We start from the raw sequence: 20,105 nt of genomic DNA on the forward strand, positions 1-20,105 counted from the left end.
GTCTGAGCCAAGTCCTGCCCTTTGAGCAATTCAAGCCCTTCAGAGAACAAGGCTTCCAGTGACACCAGGGTTCACCCTCTGGAGGGAGGTAAACTTGGTATCCACATCCTTTCTGGCTTGATGCGGAGGACAAGAGGCTATGGCACACTTGAACTGTTGCAGACTGTGGGAAGTGATACAAGACTCTGAGCTTACAACCAGCCCAGCACCAGTGAGCCAGAAAATGGAGGGGTTTCATCTTGTTTATTCTATATTCTGTGCAACTAAGACGAGTGCCTCTCTAACTGCATGTCCCTCAGTGACTGAGAGGTTACAGCAGAGATCCAGCAGTGCACTTAAGCACATGCTTAGATTTCTCTCTAGTAGAATCATAGAATAGAATCATAGAATGGTTAGGGTTGGAAGGGACCTTTTAAAGGTCATCTAGTCCAACCTCCTTGCAAGGAGCAGGGACCTCTTCAACTAGATCAGGTTGCTCAGAGCCTCATGCAAATAAGGGGTAGTAAAACCCCTCAAGTGTGCTGCTGTACCCTACACCTAGGTTTGCATTTCGCTACAAATCCCTCTGCCAGATGAATGGAGTCCTTTTTGTTAGAAGTGCTGGATTCAGAAGTGGTGTTTTGGACTGGGCTGCTACTCCTGTGGGCTCTCAGACAGGAGGACCAGGAGGAGTCACCTCAGAGGAGTGTAGCAGAAAGTAAATGCTATAATCGAGAGCAAAATGGATGGTGCACCTTCTTCAAGGACTGGGACGAAGGGGCATCTTGGGGCCCTGTGCAGCACCACTACATGGTGTTCAATGGCCTGAGAAGACACAAATATATTTACCTTATTTTCTAAGGCATACCCCATTTTCAAAACTGACTTGCGGTGAAAGGCTTCTACAGTAGCTATGTAACTGGGGGGGGGAATGCAGTCTGAGGCTTCCTTCATTATTTCTGAAAATTTTATGTGGACTGAATTGCTCTTCAGTATGTGAATGTGGAAAACTGGACACAGCTTCCCCGAGATGCAGGTTAGCACCTTACACGGGCACAAGCACGGGGATCGCGCTGCACACTCAGAAAGGTGCTGCCCACCCTGACGGTGAACCTTTGCAGTTTGAAGGGTGTTAGGCTTGACTACAACAAGAAAAGTGTTCAATTCTTAAGTGCCTGAAACTGTTTGCAGAGTATCCAGCAGTCCCTAGCATTTCACAGCAGCTGAGAACTCGTCTCAGGCAGCAAGCGCCTCCAGTGATACCAATGCTTGAGTTATTTCCAGGAAAAAAAACCTATTTTTTAAAACACTGATTAAAAGCAGATTTCTGTTCCTAAAACTAACTCATCCTAAAGATCAGGAAAAAAACAACTGCCATAGATAGAAAACTTTGACAATGCTGTTGCAGAACAAAGGAACAGCACACGAGCGATTAAACGATCATTATTTTAGTTACTGTCTTTCCTTCCTGATAAGCGTGGGAAGCAGCAGTAAAACAACGGCCTCGTACAGTGCTGTGCTGCACAACATTGAAGTGCCTTCAGCAGAAGCGCCCAGTGAAGTGTACTGAGTGTGTACCCACATACTCCAGTAAAATAAATATTGAAGGACAGAAAGGGAAAGCAGATTATTTTTTTTTATATTGCCACCTCGCCCCATACATGTTTTTCCCCTTTGAATGTGCTTTCCTGATCAGGGCTGGCTCAGAGACCCCATATTGCATGAAGTTCATTTCCTTAGTAGAGTCCACGGGCAAGATGCCACGTGGCTTTGCAGCCCCCATCTCAGGTTCGTGTGTGTCTTCTCTTCAGTCTACTTGCCACACGTGCAGCTGTGAGCTAGATGTGCTCTCCCATGCTGCCAGTGCAGACCTTCTTTGAAGTCTGGGGAGGAGGAAGGCAGTCCTCTGCACCCCATGCTTCTCTCATGCAACTCTCTGTGCGAGGCTTTGCAGCCACCATGCATGTCAGCCTCGCAGCCGGTCCCACGCTCCGACAGCTCTGACACGCCTGCAAGCCCTGAGAACAAGGATCTCCATAGAAGCTCCTCCAAGACACGACACCAGGACCCTTGTTGGTCACAGCAGGGAGGAAAGAGTTGTAAGAGGAACATGATGCCCTGTGTTCATGGAGGCGTGAAGAACTGTGGATCCTCCAAGGTCCATGCTGATAGTAGGAAGGGCTGCAATCTGTAGAGTGACTTCGGGTATCTGCCCATGGGTCCCCTAAAATCCTTCTACCATGTGACCTCTCTCCAGATGGTGTTCTCTGGCTTTCCCAAAAAGCAGCAAAGCTCCTTGGGTGAGTTGGCATGTGGTCAGAAATACATTGCGTCAGGCTTCAGTGCTGAAATTCACCATGCACAAGGTGCCATTGCTTCTTCCATCCATGTGTAGTTCACCTGTGGCAGAGCCCAAGGACATTTAACACCAGTGGTGATGACTTAACCCTTAGCTAAGGAGTGTGTATAAGTGCTATCTGTAGCAGCTGCTCCTGGTAATAGTTACCGTACCCTTAGGGATCCAGACCCATCCACACCAATGCCTTGGTCATTTGCATTACCACCAACAGCGCACACAAGCTGTCCCAGATGAACAGGAATACTGGGCAGCCTGGACAAGCACCTTTCCCCAGCTGCTCTTTCTTAGGGCTGGAGTACATGATTTTCAGTTTGCCTGGTATCACTTTACATTTCTTGGGAAGTTTTCTTCACGGTGCCACAGAGCCTCACACTGCAGCAGAAAGGAAAAAAGGAAAAAAAGACCCACGTATTTACAGCCACCACAGGGAGGATGTCGTTCCATTCTCCTCAGCTGTGCCCCACTCTGATGTGCTGACTCGACAGGATGGAAGAAGAAAAGGCAGGACAGCAGATGGGATTCAATGCTGCATAGCGATACCACTAATGGAGGGAAAACAACTTTCTGAACAAGAAAGGCTGAGAAAATTATAGGACTTGTAGTGAGCAAAGGAAAGAGGTAATGAGGGGGGACAGCAGGATGGAAGAAGAGAAAGAGGCAGGACATGAAATGCTGTGGGATCGAACAAGGCTTTTAGTTATAGGAGTAGAGAAAAAAGGTGACATGTCAAAGCTGTACTGGAAGAAACCATAAACTCTGGAGACAGAGGCAGAAATTCCCACAGGGCTGGCTGGCAGTCCTCATGGACTGGTAGTGCTGCACTGCTAGACGCTCCACAACCTCATCATAAGGCAAGGTCTGCCCCAAAGATCACCTGCCACTCCAAGGTGGACAGCAAGTTTTCTTCGGTTACTCCTTGATACCACTTGCTCCACAGCTTGGCATCTCTCCCTGCACTGCAGCAGGGAAGAGGTGCTCACCTTCCAGCCCAGGCAGAGAAGACCTTAGAGAATCATAGAATCACAGAATAGCTTGGGTTTGAAGAGACCTTTAAAGGTCATCTAGTCCAAACCCCCTGCAACAAGCAGGGACATCTTCAACCAGATCAGGTTGCTCAGAGAACCCGTCCAACCTGGCCTTGAATGTTTTAGGGATGCGGCATCCACCACCTCTCTGGGCAACCTGTTCCAGTGTTCCACCACCCTCATTGTAAAGAACCACCATCATTTCTCTCCATGGCGAAGAGAAATAGGCATTGCGCTAGTGGATACCAGCATTGTTATCCATGCAAAGACCTCTCAGTGCAGCGAGCAGGATTGCTGGAGGAGTCTGAGTGAAGAAATGAGACTGGTTTTGGTGTGGGGCTCCAGGCAGTGGGTCCCTTTGGAGAGGCAGCAGTGGCCTCCAGCAACGAGGTGCCAAACAATCACTGCTGCTCTTTCCAGATGCTGAGGGGGAAAAAAAGCCTTTGAGTGAATAGTTAATTACAGGGATTGTATTCCATTTCCTACAATTAAGGGAACCCATCTGTAGAGATTTTAATTAATGGAGATCTTATGAGGAGTTTCAGTTTGGCTAGAGGGTCTTACTGGGTGTACTCTGTCTCCTCGGTATTTTCTGTAGTTGTGCCGTCATTAGCATCTGCCATTAAAGACAATGTTAGATGGCAATAAATGAGGAATGGACAATAAAATTATTATCATACCTAGCAGATGTATGTGCCTCTTCCCCTGATTCCCACTACCTTTCCCAAGTTAATACAACTGCTAGCTACAAAAGTTTTGGATTTGTTTGGGGTTTTTTTTAGGGGAAAAAAAAAAAGGCAGATGGTACAATTCATGTGCATTAAGCCATTTTTTAAAAATGAAATGAGGACATTTTACCCTATATAATATATCAAATATAAACAGGCATAGGGCAGATATTAATAAGAATGATCCAATAACCCCTTTTTCTATCTAAAGGATTTTCATTCCGTTGTTTTTATGTGTTGCAATTAAAACTTATCAATATTTCTGTTGATCTGAATGCTTTTTCCCAGCTTCCTTTAGATATAGCCCCTCTTCTGAGACAGGATATTTCTTTCTCAGTTTAACTGAGTTTCTCCTAAAAGCACCTCAAAACTAGCAGTTCCAGGAGAAACAAAAAGCAGCTTAAATCATACATGTCATTTTTACTATGTGCTTGAGATACCCCAACGCACTGAGTTTTGTGCAGCCATGAGGAGTGCATAGCCGAAAGTCCAAATCACTGTGCATCTTCTCTTGCCATCAGGAGGCTTTGGATCTGACCTACACTCGTTTCTTCACTCATTACCTGACCAAGAGTACCCACACTGCTAGCTCCTGCTGTAGACTACTTAGGTTTTGCTTGGTCTAATTATTCCTCATGTCCTGGCTTCCCAGACACAGTTAAGCATCCTTGCAGCTGGCTGAGGGCTGGGAGCTGCCAGGCTTGCTGGTAAAGCCCTGGTGTGAAGGGGGAGACTGAGCCCTCCTGGCCCACCCTGCCTGCAAAACAAAGCCATAATGTAAAGCCCAAGGAATGTAACCGGACTCATCAGGTCAACCAGGCATGACTTACCATCCACAAGACTCCATTAGACTCTGCCTCCAGCTTCATCATGCCTGATCTTAAGATGGCAATGAGGGTCTGAGAGAGAAACCTCTGGAAAGTGATGGAGCCAGCAGCAATATGGTTTCTAGGCCCTGACTGTTGAATGCCACAGCATGTGTTTGCCTATATTGTAGCCCAGTCCAGATGTCTCTCCTGGGCCCAAGCATCAGCTGTGTGGATGAGGCTGCTCTTGCAGGGAGGGTCACAGAGCTGGGGGAGGCCGCTGCCTGGTGCTCTGAGCTGGACATCTGCACAAATCCCTTTGGGGTGTGAAACAGTCCCATAGGTGCAGCTGGAGTAGCGTCTTTACTTATATGTAGGTGCTTTGAATTTCCTGCTGCCTGGATTTCACTGCAGTCCCTTCTATTTTTTTTTCCCATTTTCAGAGATCATTTTTCATTCACTGTCTTTAATGAGACATTCAGTTCCACAGCAATATCCAGCTCATCAATCTCTTCCCTTCAAGACCACTGGTGCTTTTATTGATCCTCTATTTCTTTTATTATATACAGGCTATACACACACGCATTTATATGTGTGTGTACACAGTAGATTCCTTTTCCTTTTGTCTGTCTTTTTGTTCTTTGCTGTGTTTAAGTTGTTTTCAACATTCTCGTAATTACATGGCCCTTGATTACCTTATTGATTTATTCGGCCTTGAGTGATCTCTCCTCCTCCGTTGCAGCTGCTTGAATTTTCCTCACTGCTCCTAACACCTTCTCTTCTCATAGATGTCTCTCAGGAAGAATATTAACCAGCTTTTCTGTCATTCCCTTTCTTATGCCATTCCTGCTTATTAGCTGTCCAGTGAGATCTGCTCACCCATGCATATTTTTCTGGTAAAATGTGCTCTGCAGCAGTGAAGTGTATCCATCTTGACCTTCAGAGAGTCAGTCTGAGTCAAAGCTGAAGTCTAACTAAACCTCAGATTACTGTTTAAGAGATTTGGTAACATCGGCCCTCCTAACAAGGTCTGCCATGTTGCTCAGAGCCCTGGCAGGCAGCTCTGTTTCCTCTCCTCTTCCTGCATTTGGCTCCCAGTGCAATTATTCTCAAATTTTCAAAGCCAAAAAGCTTTACATACTGTCTATTCTCCATCTCAATGCCTGGAACAAGCCACAGTGGCCTTTACTACTCAGTCAAGTGTTACTGAAAATGTGGTAGATAGACACTATGCTATGCAAACCAGCAGGCCTTTGGGGGTTTGAGGCACTGAGTAATGCAACTTCTCCTGTGGGAGCGGCGCAGAAAAACAAACCAGCTGTCTGGATTGAAATCATGAGCAATTAACAGCAGTTTCAATTATCCAGAACAGAACTTTATAAATATTTGGAAATTACACCCTATCTATTTTCACATGAGGAGTGGCAACCCATGAGAGAGCTCTCCCTAGATCAGAGGGACATCTTCTCAGGAAATCCCAAAGGTCAAGGGTTCAAAAGATACTTCAAAATTATCTTCTTAATTAGAAGCAGCACAGCCTACTCTGCTATGCACAGACAGGCACAAGAACTACAGATAGAAATTAGAGACGGAGATTGGAGGGAAACTCTGCCAGTGGGTTCTCGTTGCAAGGCATGGCACGGCAGACATTCCAGCAGGAAGAGATTCTACCCCTGCCCACCTCCAGCATCCAGTGGAAATGCCACACTCATCAGACTGCAGTTACCATCGGAGAAAAAAAGGACCATTCATCTATACTTGTCCTGGGAGAAGGGAGTGGTTTGGAAATGAGTGCCCTTGCCACGTAAGAAAGATTTCTTTGGGTGGGGGGACAGATCTGTGTTTCCTTTTTGGGGCACTGGAGGCCAAAAGAAACCTAAGCATCATAATCGTTGCCATGTTAAAACATATCATGTCATGACAGCTGTAGAGACAGAAACCCACCCCAGATAGTCTGATAAAAATAGCTAAGATACATGGGGAATGGAATCCACCACCACCTCAGTGAAACCACAGGAATCTCTTTCCATTGTAAGTACGCTCCATACGACAATGCCAGCTCTCACAGGAGCGATAGTAAAACATAAATCACACTAACTAGTAACAGGACCCACAAAACAATGCAAAATGCCTAAAAATTGAGGCTTGGCTCAACACACATAGAGAATTGTGTGTAAACTTGGAGCATTTGCTAGGGCAGCCAGAGGCGAGGCTCAAGGCTTTGCTCAGATCACGGGGGGAAGGACCTAAACTGGGGACACAGTCTACACAGATAAGCCCACACACCTGTGTATTTTGTTGCTAGCTCATTTCTGGGGAGGTTGTAGGGGCTCAGTGTTTCTAACAGCCAAGGCCCAGGTAAAGAGAGTGCTAGACAGACCCATGGTACCTATAGGAAAGAAGTTATTGTATCAGTTTCAGATGAGAAATAATTTGGTCAAATCTGATACTCTGACTACATTTTGCTGTTATTAATTATTTAGAATCCATCTAAATCTGGATTTAGATCCTGAGGATATGTATGCAAATTTGAAAGTCCTGGCATACAAAACATTTCCCAGGGCTTCATTTTTGTCATGATTTTCCACAAACGTTAACGAGAGCAGAAAGAGGACAGTGACTCCTCTCATCAGTGCGTACTCTACCTGCCCACAGGACGTGCACACACAGCCTGAGAAACAGCCCAGGATTTTCTGTCAGTGGTAGTAAACTGCGAGTTAAATGCGAGTTCATCAAGCAGTACTGCTGTGGCTTCAAAATGGCATTATTCTTTATCTTGATCTACAAGTACACATTTGATTACAGCTGTAAGCAAATGACAAAATGCCTTGCAATGCAAATGCTATACAGTCATAAAGATAACATTTAAATATTTTTTCTTCTATCTACAGACTTCATTACTTCGGGTGGTGTTTTATGGTATGGAGCATAAATCCTTCAGATACTACCTTCAAACAAGCACTAAGGTAGTTTTTCCTTTCCCAATTGTGAGTTGACTTTTTTTTCCTGTATCTACTCAACACATTTGTCCTTAAACTGCAGGATTAAGCCAGTCCTTCCAAAAGCGTGACCATTTACAAGCTTTAAGTCTTGTCCAAAGCCCACAAAGAGCCCTGTTAATGGCAGCTGTTCCCCAGCGAGCCAGCTGTTTGCTGAAGCCCAGGCATCTACAAGGAATTAAGGAATGGTCCTGAATTCTCCCTACAGTGACTTGGAGTACAGCGGTGCAGGCCAGGCTCCCCTGCCTGACTACAAGGTGTGTGTGTGTGTTTCCCTGCAAACAGCTTTTGTCAGGCAGCCCCTCAGCTCAATGCTCCCCATGCTACACAGAAGCCGAGCTGGATGACCTAGCCATCAAACTTTGCCAAAACTCTCAGTAAGCGCCCAACACCACAGCCTCAGTAAATCCCCAAAATCACAGCTTGTTTAGCCTCAACACACGTGCGGCACAGAGAAAAAGCCTCTCATGAGCTCCAGCTTCTCAGGCAGAAGTCTAGCAACAGGAGCCATGGTAGAGGAGGGCTCCCCTCATCAGTAAGTGCTGTAATTAGTAGCATTTGATGTCACAAATAAAATCAAGGCTCGACTGTGCTTATTACCAAGAAATACATGTATGCAAATACTTTGCATGAGGTGAGCTGCCTTCTTAAATGCCCAGCCATGCTTTGCTGAGCTGGCTGAGCGGACAAGGGGAACGCTGAAACATCCAGGGGGGCAGCACCTCAGCTGCTCTGAAGAAGGGAGAGAAGCTGGGTGCGCTACCCCATAATGCTCTTCCCTGGAGGGGCTGATGGTACAACTGGGACCAAAACCATCAAAATCCCCAACCACTTGGAAAGCAAAGCCATATGCACTGTAAGTATTTCAGAAAATTGTAACATTGTGTAATACCTAAAATACCTGCAAAGGATCATTTCTTCCCCTTCTCAGCCCCTCAAAAAAAGGCTTGTGTTACAAAAGGACTAATTATCCAGTTAGGCAAGACACAATGGATGCTAAATGTATCCATGCACCCTCACCTGCCAGTACACTTTCATTTCTTATCTGATGTTTTGCTTCTTTCCTTCAGCTTGCTAACTTTCTTACACCATCCCTTTAATTTTCCTTCTTCCCTCTCTAAGCTTTCTGTAAAATCCTTCCCCACTTCCATCATCTTTCTTCCATCCATTCGCCAAGCTTCCCTGAAATCTCCTGCTCTTGTGCATGTAGCAGTCACCCTGAGGTCTGAACGCAACAGTAATGGCTGGGGAAAGCCATTCCTCAGAGCAGCGCTCTGTTTCTGTCTACCATCAGGTAAAGATGACTTTGCTTAAAAACATTCCTACTTTGGACAGGGTAAAAGGCGATTGAGAAACACGTATAACTCAGGTAATTAAAGAACTTGCGACGACCATATGGTCTGAAGCTCTAGAAAGTCAAAAAGACCTGAAGAAAATCCTCCCTCTCTGTAATTGCTGACTATAAATTGCTTTCTTATTAATTATTTATGTACTTACTGGCTACTCCCAGTCAGAACAATCACAGTTAACAGGATTATCTTCTTGTGCTAGGTGTAATTAGTGGAGATAAGAAAATCAGATAAAAGTATAATTTACCTGGCATTAGGTGCACAAGCTTCCACTAACCACAGGTCCTCGGATGTGATCTCACACATCGGTTGCACTTTTTTGTAGCTCTTTTGTAAGAGTTTTGGATTGTGAAATTTGCACTAAGATCTACTGCAAGCAAGGAAACCAACAGCATCCTGAAGAGAGATGCTCCTTGTTTATATATTTTCAATTTTTTATCTGCATCTTCCATCTTTCTGTCCTGCAGGACATTTTGTAAAAATTACTGAAATCAACTCTATTTGCATTTTTAACTTTAGTATTGAATTAATTTTGTATTTGCAACACAACTCAATTTCAGGAGCTTAGATCCCTTGAAATGAGCACTAAAATGATCTCTTTGCATCTGCTAAGAATTTCCCTGTGCTTTTCGGATCAATGTAAATTTCCCTTATACCCAGAAATTTTAAGAATTTTTGAAATTTTGAATTTTTTGGGAAAAAAAAATTGCAGTAGACACTCAAGTTGAAAGCTGAGATAATGGCTAAAGTGTGAGAATTTTGTTTGCTTGGTCTTTTAAGGGAGGGAATTCTTGCCCAAACAACACTTTTCTATTAGAAATAAGGAGCACAAGCAAGAGGGAGGAGGTTCTCTTTCTCTCCTGCTTCTTCTAATCTGATCTAATCTATAACAAAGCAGAACAACATGGCAATGCTAGCAAGAGCTTGTACATGAAGGCCTCAGGAATGGGCAGAGACTTACCTGAGACTGCTTAGCAGGTCCATGATAGAGAAGAGGCCAGAACCCAAATCTCAGGGGTCCAGCTCCATGCTTTAGTTACAAGGGTCTCCAGACAACAGAGGCAGCTTGACCACCTTTCCAAAAGCCAGTTTTTAAACAATCACTAGGTGCAAACAGACTGAAAGAGTTGGGGTTGGTTTTAAACTGAAAGAGGGTAGATTTAAATTAGATAAGAAGAAGAAATTATTTAGTGTAAGGGTGGTGAGGTACTGGAACAGGTTGCCCAGAGAAGTTGTGGATGCCCCATCCCTGGAAGTGTTCAAGGGCAGGTTGGATGGAGCTCTGAGCAACCTGATCTAGTGGAAGGTGGTGGAACTAGATGACCTTTAAGGATCCTTCCAACCCAAACTATTCTGTGATTTCATGAAGTGTATTTAAAAAGAGAATATATGTTTATGCAGTCAAGCACACAGGGTAACATTCCCAAAAAGCAACTTTTAGAGTAACAGAAGATATTTGGGTTCTAATCTGGAAGCACATGGTAGCTATTATTGCAGTGACACAGCAATTCTATAATTTCTCTGTGTTTCCCCTTTCCCAGCTGCTAGCAGAATATTTTGGATGACTAAGACTTTTTTTTTTTTTTTTTTTTTTTTTCGCTTTTCAAAACCGAAGTTCTCACTCGAGGGCAGTCAAACTCCCGTAAAAAGGTGACCTTGCACCTTCTCGAGGCGCTGGCCAGGCTGTGCCAGTGGCGGGCTCAGGCCCCAGCCACCTCCCCCCGTCCCGACACCTGCAAACCCCGGGCTGGCAGCACCATCTACGGACCGAGAGCAAAACAGCAGCGAAGAGAACAGCCAAGCTGGGAAGGGGGCAGTGCTCTTCCTTCAAGCTGCCGTTTGGTGCTCAGCGCCCGCCAAGAGAGGCCAAGGTGCAGGCCGAGGCCTGTAAGGTGACAGGGCAAGGCCTGTGGCACCGTGCGCTCGCCACTGCAAGGGAAAAGCAGCGGCGGAGGCCGTAGGCCAGGCCAGGCCACGCCACCGTGCAAACCCCTGCACGCAGGGCACAGCTTGTGCCCCTCCAGGCCCTTGTACTTACATAGCTTGTAACTTAACTTAAAAACATTTTTCCTTCTGTCTCACACTCAAAGAATGACTGCATTATCCTGAATTTAAAGTTTCAGCAAAGTGGCAAAACTGTTTCCAGCATACACATGGCTCAGAACATTTCAGTTTAACTTACCATGAGATTTGAAAGTATAATTTTAAAATAATAAAGCTTAATAAATAGGCAACAACAATAGTTTTACTTAAAACATACATCAAGAACTTGAAGGGGGTTTGTCTGTTACCTCTGAGCATCACTTCCAGCAGCCCAAACGACCTGTAAATACAGAGACACTGCTTCGGGGGAAGCCAGGCTTCAAATCACCACCCAGGGGAGCAGCACGGGCACCCACCTTCGTTTGCAAACCGCCTTTTCCTGACAAGGTGGGGAAGTGGTAAACACATGTATCACAGCTTGCTGTTGCACCTGCTCCTGCTGAGTACAGACAGGATTTCTAAGTTACAGGAAGGTTCACGCAAATGTCACTTTTCTTCAACAGAAACCAGTTAACTATGTCAAGCCTAGCATAAAACTAATTTCTGATTTCTAGCGGACAGGTACTCCTCACTCCAGGTTAGCCCAGGATCCTCTCTGTAGGGCCTCTGCAGGTTTGCTCTGAATTTAACTCCTTTCATTCCTCTCCTTTCAGAAGCATCTATTACCAGGTAGCACCAGTACAAGACAGGTCAGACAAGTTCCTTTGAAAACTCTCGGTTCTTTTTTCATCACAAATATCAACTAGAGTTATCCCTGCACACTTCCAGAATACGTTCTCCTGGGGTTTGGTTTCCAAGAAGCCTCAGCCTGCAACGCTCCCCTCCACATCCCCTGCCAGCTCAGTGAAGGGCCAGCTAAATCCCTCAGGAATAGAGCTTTCTTGAGGAATACTTTAAGCTCCATTTCTGGAGGAATGATCTAACAACAAACAATATCCTGGCCTTTATCCATACTGGTTTATAACACTTGTCCAACTCCTCCTTGAAAGTCACAAGGGGAGTAGTGGGAGCAGGGAGAGAAAACCTCTGCATGGTACAATAGTTTTGGTCAATTTTACTGTGCAGCCAAAGCCTCAGCCATTTTCTATTTATTTTTGTGGTCACAGCAAATACTAGTGGGAGGGAAGAATATGAAGCAAAGGGCTTTTATGAACCTACTGCTACTCAGAAGGCAACTTCTCCCCTTTCTCACAATAACCTACTTACAGACCATTTCTTCCACTGCAGTCCCGACACCAGAAATCACACGCACCAGCATGCGACTGAAACAGCATCTTCATCACAGACTTTCCTTTGCTAATCTAAGGACTTGCCTGCACCAAAAAGAGGAATTCTGCGTTTAGCATTCAAGGAGAAGGGAATTAACTTACCATAGAAATAAACTCCTTGTGAAACTTCTTTCACCTATTGAACTTCTAAGACTGGTTGGAAGAAAGACAATCTTTAAGCATATGTTCTTACCTTGATGAAGTTTCTCTGTGGGAGTTTCATAGCCTATTCATTCAGAAAAGCTAAGTGGAATATTTCATTTAGATGGTACGGTTTCTTTTTACTATAAGTCGGCAGAAAAAATCCAATATCATCTTAACAGAATCACATACTTCCTAAGACAGTGTAGGCCCATAGTCTTTCCCTAGCCACCCTCAACTACTTAAACAGAATTGTTTATTCTACTGTATTCTTGTGTGTCCTTCTAGGAAACCTCATCATTCTACTTGGACTCATCTGTGGAAAATACTTAGCATCTGCTTCTCTATTCTCATTGTTGAGATTTTTTTCTTTGCCTCAAGACAGTAAGCATGCCTGTATTTTCTTAGTAGTACTTTTGATTTTGCTATTGTATCCAAATCAGTATGCAGAGATATTTACAGTAACTATTATTATCCAAAATCATAGAATGGTTAGGGTTGGAAGGGACCTTCAAAGGTCATCTAGTCCAACCCCCCTGCAAGGCGCAGGGACATCCCTGACTAGGTCAGGTTGCTCAGAGCCTCATCCAGCCTGGCCTTGAACGTTTCCAGAGATGGGGCCTCCACCACCTTTCTGGGCAACCTGTTCCAGTGTTCTATAACTCGCATCGTAAAAAAAATTTTCCTAATTTCTAATCTAAATCTACCCCCCTCTATTTAAAAACCATTACCTCTCATCCTATTGCAACAGGCCCTACTAAACAGTCTTTCCCCATCTTTCTTGTAGGCCCCCTTGAGGTACTGGAAGACCGCTGTCAGGTCTCCCCGGAGCCTCCTCTTCTGCAGGCTGAACAGCCCCAACTCTCTCAGCCTGTCCTCATAAGAGAGGTGCTCCAGCCCTTTTATCATCTTTGTGGCCCTCCTCTGGACCTTCTCCAACTGGTCCATGTCCTTCTTGTGTTGGGGGCTCCAGAACTGGACACAGTACTCCAGGTGGGGTCTCACCAGGGCAGAGTAGAGGGGGAGAATCACCTCCCTCGACCTGCTGGCCACGCTCCTCTTGATGCAGCCCAGGATGCGGTTGGCCTTCTGGGCTGCAAGGGTGCATTGCCAGCTCATGTTGAGCTTCTCATCCACCAGCACTCCCAAGTCCTTCTCCTCAGGGCTGCTCTCAATCCATTCCCCGCCCAGCCTGTATTTGTGCCTGGGATTGCCATGACCCAGGTGCAGGACCTTGCACTTGGCCTGGTTGAACTTCATGAGGTTGGCACGGGCCCACCTCTCCAGCCTGTCAAGGTCCCTCTGGATGGCATCCCTCCCTTCCAGCATGTCAACGGCACCACACAGCTTGGTGTCGTCGGCGAACTTGCTGAGGGTGCACTCTATCCCACTGTCCATATCGCCGACAAAGATGTTGAACAGGGCCGGGCCCAGCACAGACCCCTGAGGGACGCCACTCATGACCGGTCTCCACATGGACATTGAGCCGTTGACCACCACTCTGTGAGTGCGGCCATCCAGCCAACTCCTTATCCACCGAGTGGTCCGTCCATCAAACCCATGTCTCTCTAGTTTAGAGAGAAGGATGTCGTGCGGGAAAATCTAGGAACAGGCAGAACCACGGCAGTTTATTCTGCAGCAAGTGCCCTGCTGTGTATGTTGTCAACCCGTAAATTTGGTCTGAGTTTTAAACCCACACACAGAAGTACCCCATGACTGGAAGCCACTCATGTGATACCAAGAACAAAGATAATTAACTCCTCCCTCATGAGAATTAATTTGTGCACCCACTGAAGTAGGTAACTTACTTAGTTATATGTTAAATGTAGTAATTCAGATTGCTTCTTCAGAGACCTTAATTGTCTGAGAAAACCTTTAGATACAACTTCTCTAAACATGTGAGACAGTATTGACTAAGTCCTCAGCAAACTTGATGTTTCTTTAGAAATCAACATCCTCAAAAAGCAGCAAGCAGGAAAGACTACCAAGCTATCAAATTGCAGTTACAGCAACCCTTCCTCCACCTAGATTTTTAAGAAACATTTAATACACTGGTGAAAAACTTTTAATGGTAAGAATACATACATGCATGCAATTTCAACAAAAAGGCCTGAATAATTTGGATAGTGTTTTGCTTCAGTATCATGAAACTTGAAGTGAAAGGTGTTGTGGTTTAGCCCTCATCACCACACAGTTTCTCACTCAGCCTCACCCTCCCCAACAGGATGGGGGAGAGAATTGGGAAGAAAGGAAAACTTGTGGGTTGAGATGAAGACAGTTTACTAGAACAGCAAATTAAAATTACAGTAACAACAAAATATAAGCATACTAAAATATAAAAAAATGAACCAGGCACGATTCCTGCCCACCTGATGTCCCAATGACCGATACAGCCCATCCTGAGCAGCGATCACGGAAACAAAAACCGAGCAGCAAGCAAAGGAGCGAGAGACGGAGAGAGATGCCCCTCCTGGCCAACCCCCACTTCCATACTAAGCATGATATTTATGGCATGGAAATTTTCTTTGGCCATTTGCGGTCAACTGTTCTGGCTATACCCTTCCCAGCTCCTGCACCTGCACATTAACGAGACCTGGAAAGCCAGTGTCCTTGGTCTTGTTAGCAACAACTCATAATATCAGTGTGTTTATCAACATTCTTCACATACAAAATCCAGAACACATCGGCTCCATTCCTGTCAAAACCAGAACAAAAGGTAATGTAGTTCACTGTTCATGGCTTCCAGATTAAGTCTAAAAATGACATTTCCCTTTTGTTTTTTCCTGAAACAGTTTTGTTTAGAAATATGTACCAGGGCAATAGCATACACAAGAGACAGACATATGTATCCATATATACACAGTTTTCCTTTATTAACAAGGTATGGCATTACTGAACAAGGCAACCGGGAAATACAAGGACTGAACATATACATGAAAATTTTACAACTCGACAAAAATTGGCATATGACTTATATACAGATGCGATTAATAAAGGTTACAACTCTACTGTATTTGATTAAACATAGTTCTAAGCACTTACGTTATGAAAATATGAAGTTGATCATACAGAGGTCAAGTTCTGGAATCTAAAAATAATAGAAATTTTAAAACTTCAAAACCTTCTATGTCCATCCATTTTACATAACATCACTATAGCTTTTCCTACTACCATATACATGAAAGATTATAAAAAATATATTGAGGGGTCTATCGCTAATCATGAATGTTTATATTTACATTAAGTTAGCAAACTCTTCACCAAATACTTTATATACAAAACTCAATTTGCCCTTTGTGAAAGAGTCATTAAAAAGTTAAAAACCATAGAAATGCCAGTTAGAAATAAAGCATTCCAAAAATTGGACTTGTTTACAACAACTGAGAACAATTGAAAATAATTTATGAAAAAGTATGTCATTTTAATACAAGTACTCTCACAACACTTAAGTTCCAATACAGAGTAGCAAGAATTTTGTCCTGTGTGTTCTTTGAGTAGTATCTTCTCTTCCAATAATGCTGCAAGAAAAAAGAAAAAATATTCTTAAGCAGTTTGTCTAAAGTCTTTGAAGAAGGCAAAAATAATTCAAGGGACTAATATTCTCCCCCCCGCTGCCCCACTCTGTGCAGGAAGCGCTGTCCCCATTTGTACTGGTCCAAATACTCAGAATTCTTATTTCTTACACCTTAGAGGCCAAAAGGGGAAGGAAAAAAAAAAAAAAAGAAAAAGAAAAAAAAAGAAAAGAGAAACGCAACATCCTCTCTGTACTTTAGTGCTATTCAGAAAGTGCACATCCTTTTGCCAGCAGTGTTTTTGTGTATGATCTTGATTGATTTTTTTGTTTTGACTATAATGCTTTTGCAGCATGCTTTGAACACACCTAACAAAATCAGTCTTCTCTGCCAAACTAGAAACCCCTCCAACCTGTCTCTGAATTGAAAAAGAGCTTAGACAGGAACCAGACGTTCGCTCTGCAGGCACTTCTTCTACACAGACACGAGCACCTAAGGAATTCTGCAATACAAAACATGGATGCTGAATGAATCTACAAGTACTAAGGATCAGACAGCTACTGAAACACGGACTCTCTATGTTCCACTCAGGCCCATCCAAGTACGAGAAATCAGTTTGAGAACATAGAAGCACAGTTTACAGTGCTTCCAGTATGAGAGAAAACAGCAGATGTATCAATCACTAAAGTCTCAGCTTACTTCAAGTGACAGGCATTACGGAAGCAACGCTGGGGTTCATCACTGAATCAAATCAGTACAACACAATTGTTCATAATGCACCGCAATAACTTTGTCAAAATGCTGACACCACATAACAAGCAAAAGTAGGTTTTGCTGTCAAATCGAAGTGAAGTGGATTGAATTTCCCTTTTTATCTCTATAGAGATGCTGAACGCATCATCTATACTTGCTGTATGGAAATCCTATCTTCCAAATCCACCAAAGTCTCTCCACGCGCTATTATTTCGCTTATGTGCTATTCTTTCTTATTCTTGAAACTCCGTAATGACCAACTCAAGTTTTTTTGTTTTTTTTTTTTTTGTAAAAGGTAACAATGGAATGACATGTCAACCACGTTTAATCTATGCAGCTACACTCCTAGCCTTGAAATTGTCCTCCCTTGTTTCAGACAGTCCTCCATTCTTTGGCTTTCCTCCCAAGTAATTAATCTTTAACTTGTCTTTCAGGTCATCCTCCTCATTCCTCCTCATTCCTCTCAAATCAAGCTCACTGGGAGAAGCAGTATACCATCTTCGGCCTTCCCTTTTCTCCATCCTGTTCCTAAATAACTTTACTCAAAACATAAAATCCAGTTATTTTCTCTATGTTGATGATTTCATGCATATCAAACTTTCTCCAGCTTACTGCTTCTCTCTACACATTTTCACACCTGTTTGTGTCTTATCTCGCAATGCCTCATTCTCCAAACTCAAGTACTTCTCACCACAGATTTTCTTGACAAACTTTGGCAGTACCAGCATCCTGCTTACGTTACAAACCAATGACAAATGCTCAAGTCTTCAAATCTTCCTTGTCCCTACATCTTTGCATGCAATAATTACATCAGCGTTTTCCAGGTTTTCTGTAGTATCTCTCTAAAACATGTTCTGCTTAGTCCACTTGCATGTCTAAAGCTCTAATCCAGGTCCGGAGCCTTTCCTTTTAAGTTCTTTTAGTCTTTTGATTCAGGTCACCATACATTCACAGAAGCAGTGCTGCTGGCACAACTTAAGGTGAGATGCGAGAGCAAAGAGTAACTGAAGCTACATAAACAGCTTTGCTAATGTGTATTAAACCACAGTTTATCCATCTCCCTTTCATTAACGCCTTGATCTGTGTCTGATAATCTTCAGTCTGGTTCTATAACTGTTTGTACAGTACCTGGAACTGAAATATTTACAGCAATAATTTAGGATCCTTTGCACTGCAGTTATATAAATGTTATAATAGACAATCTGTACAGGAATTTACTCATCAACAGGACATACTTCAAGGTGTCTCAGATCTTACCAGTTTAATTTGTGCTCTGTCGCTGGACTTTTGGTCCAACGCTCTGAGTATCTTCTTCTGGATTTGGGCGTTTCCCTGCACTAATGCCAGTACCAAGAGTCGTCCTTCCTGATAATTTAAAATCAGTATTTACATTAAGACTCTATTGCACCTTTACACATTCAGGAAAAGTGTTTTGGATTTTTTTGTTGTTCTTTAAATTACCTGCTTGCAATAAGTGTGATTGCTGATTGTCTCCATGAGCATAGTGTAAGATACTACTTGCTTGACAGTAACCTGTTCAGATACAGTAGATATGTATTATAATAAATAAAATTTAGAACTGCAAGCAAGTGTACAATTACATTTTTTACAATAACAAAAAGGAGCCAATTGATTTCTTTTCCATCATCAAAAAAAAATCTTGCCAGAAACCATCCTGAATGCAGAAGAGTTACCATGCAAAAAAAACTCCACTCTCATGGCAGTCTACAGCAGTTAAATATATATGCACAGTGAACAATATTAAGTGCGTACATATTTATGCATTATATTTGCAACAAGCAGGATGTTTATATATCCAAACACTTTAATTCTAAGTTGTTATAAATTTTAACATTTGTTCTGCCAAGTCTCCTTACCCTTTTTATTATTCTGTTATAGCAATACTAGTACATCCTTAGCATAACTAAGCTATGAAAAAACAAATGCAAGAAACTTAAAGAAAGATGCAAACTATTTTCTGGTTCACGCAAACTATCCACTGGCAACCTTGACGCTGAGTGCTCTGCATAAAGAGTGCAAATTAGCCAAAGCAGTTGCAAGGTTTCTTATTCTGAACAGTTGTGGTGTTCCAGTTATGTTCTGGATGCCTGAACAAAACAGATTACAGTCTTTCATGATCAGTAAACACATGACCTCTGTTAAGACTGCAAAGAAAGAAACAGTTGTGCTAAATTTGATTGTAACTTTGATCTATCACAAATCACAGCTTAAGTTTCTGTATAAAGTAACAAAAATTTGCCTCCACAATATGAGAATATCCACACAAAACTGTGGAAATTTATTATACATGGCAAGAGTATTAGTGAAATCGGGGAAAATATAACATGCAAATTTTGCTATCAAATACACAAACTTAACTTCTTTTTTTCAGTATCTTTCATTCAAAATAACCTAGGATAAAGTTTATTAATTTCTGTTTAGTCACACTTGTGATCCCTCCCACTCAAAAGATAAAAATACTGTTCTAGATTAGCATTTTAGACATAAAAGTGACAAGACAAGGATGTTCACTCTAAGAGATAATTTTTATGTTTCAAGAACAGAAACAAGGGCAGTTCAAGTTGTAGACAGCAGCTGTCACCAAAAAAATCTATCCACGTTATTTTGATGTTTTGTCTGTTTTTCCGCAGTTGCAAGGATTTGGAGATCCTCTACAGACAGGCACTGCCATAATACCTTGCTGCTGAATTCCACTTGCTCCTGTATGAGAATCTCCCAGGGCACATTGCTGAACTGTATGACCATCACCAGTTCCCAGCTGAGCTCCTGGAGAGGCAGGAAAAAAAGACTTAAACATAACAGGAGACACAATTCCTGTTCTGGAATTTTAAATGTTGGGGCTTTTCACCCTCTTCAAGAGGTAGACTTTAATTGTGGCTTTTTTTTTTTTTTTTTTTTTTTTTAAAAAAAACCCACCTCAGAACAGGTCGAAAGCTCTAATGCTTTCGTCTTTCCAAAGTCACACTTTGCAAATTGAGATGAATACACAACCTCCTACAAAACGGCTACATTTCTGATATGAAAAGTGTAAATGCATGTATACATTTAAGTATATACGCATACACCTTTAAGGACAAAAGACTGCACATAATGTTAATTTTTTTAAAGTAAGCCCTTCCTGT

The 20,105-nt window shown here is 43.0% G+C and overlaps 1 protein-coding gene across 2 annotated transcripts in view; it reads right to left on the bottom strand.

The window, feature by feature from the left end:
- Nucleotides 1-15,543: 15,543 nt before the first annotated feature.
- Nucleotides 15,544-20,105, bottom strand: part of CRY1 (cryptochrome circadian regulator 1) — a 38,477-nt gene continuing 33,915 nt past the window's right edge. The window contains exons 11-14 of one of the 2 annotated variants that reach the window (XM_086753893.1): nt 19,660-19,749; nt 18,424-18,495; nt 18,220-18,327; nt 16,079-16,215 (exon numbers count right to left, since the gene is read on the bottom strand). In XM_086753893.1, coding sequence (XP_086610019.1) covers nt 18,224-18,327; nt 18,424-18,495; nt 19,660-19,749 — 266 coding nt within the window. In that variant the 3' untranslated portion in view covers nt 16,079-16,215; nt 18,220-18,223. Of the gene's footprint in view, nt 16,216-18,219; nt 18,328-18,423; nt 18,496-19,659; nt 19,750-20,105 lie in introns of both variants that reach the window. The other variant, XM_086753885.1, reaches the window with a different exon arrangement.

The sequence above is a fragment of the Chlamydotis macqueenii genome, chromosome 1 (genome assembly GCF_036417535.1).
Source record: "Chlamydotis macqueenii isolate bChlMac1 chromosome 1, bChlMac1.mat, whole genome shotgun sequence".
NCBI lineage: Eukaryota > Metazoa > Chordata > Aves > Otidiformes > Otididae > Chlamydotis > Chlamydotis macqueenii.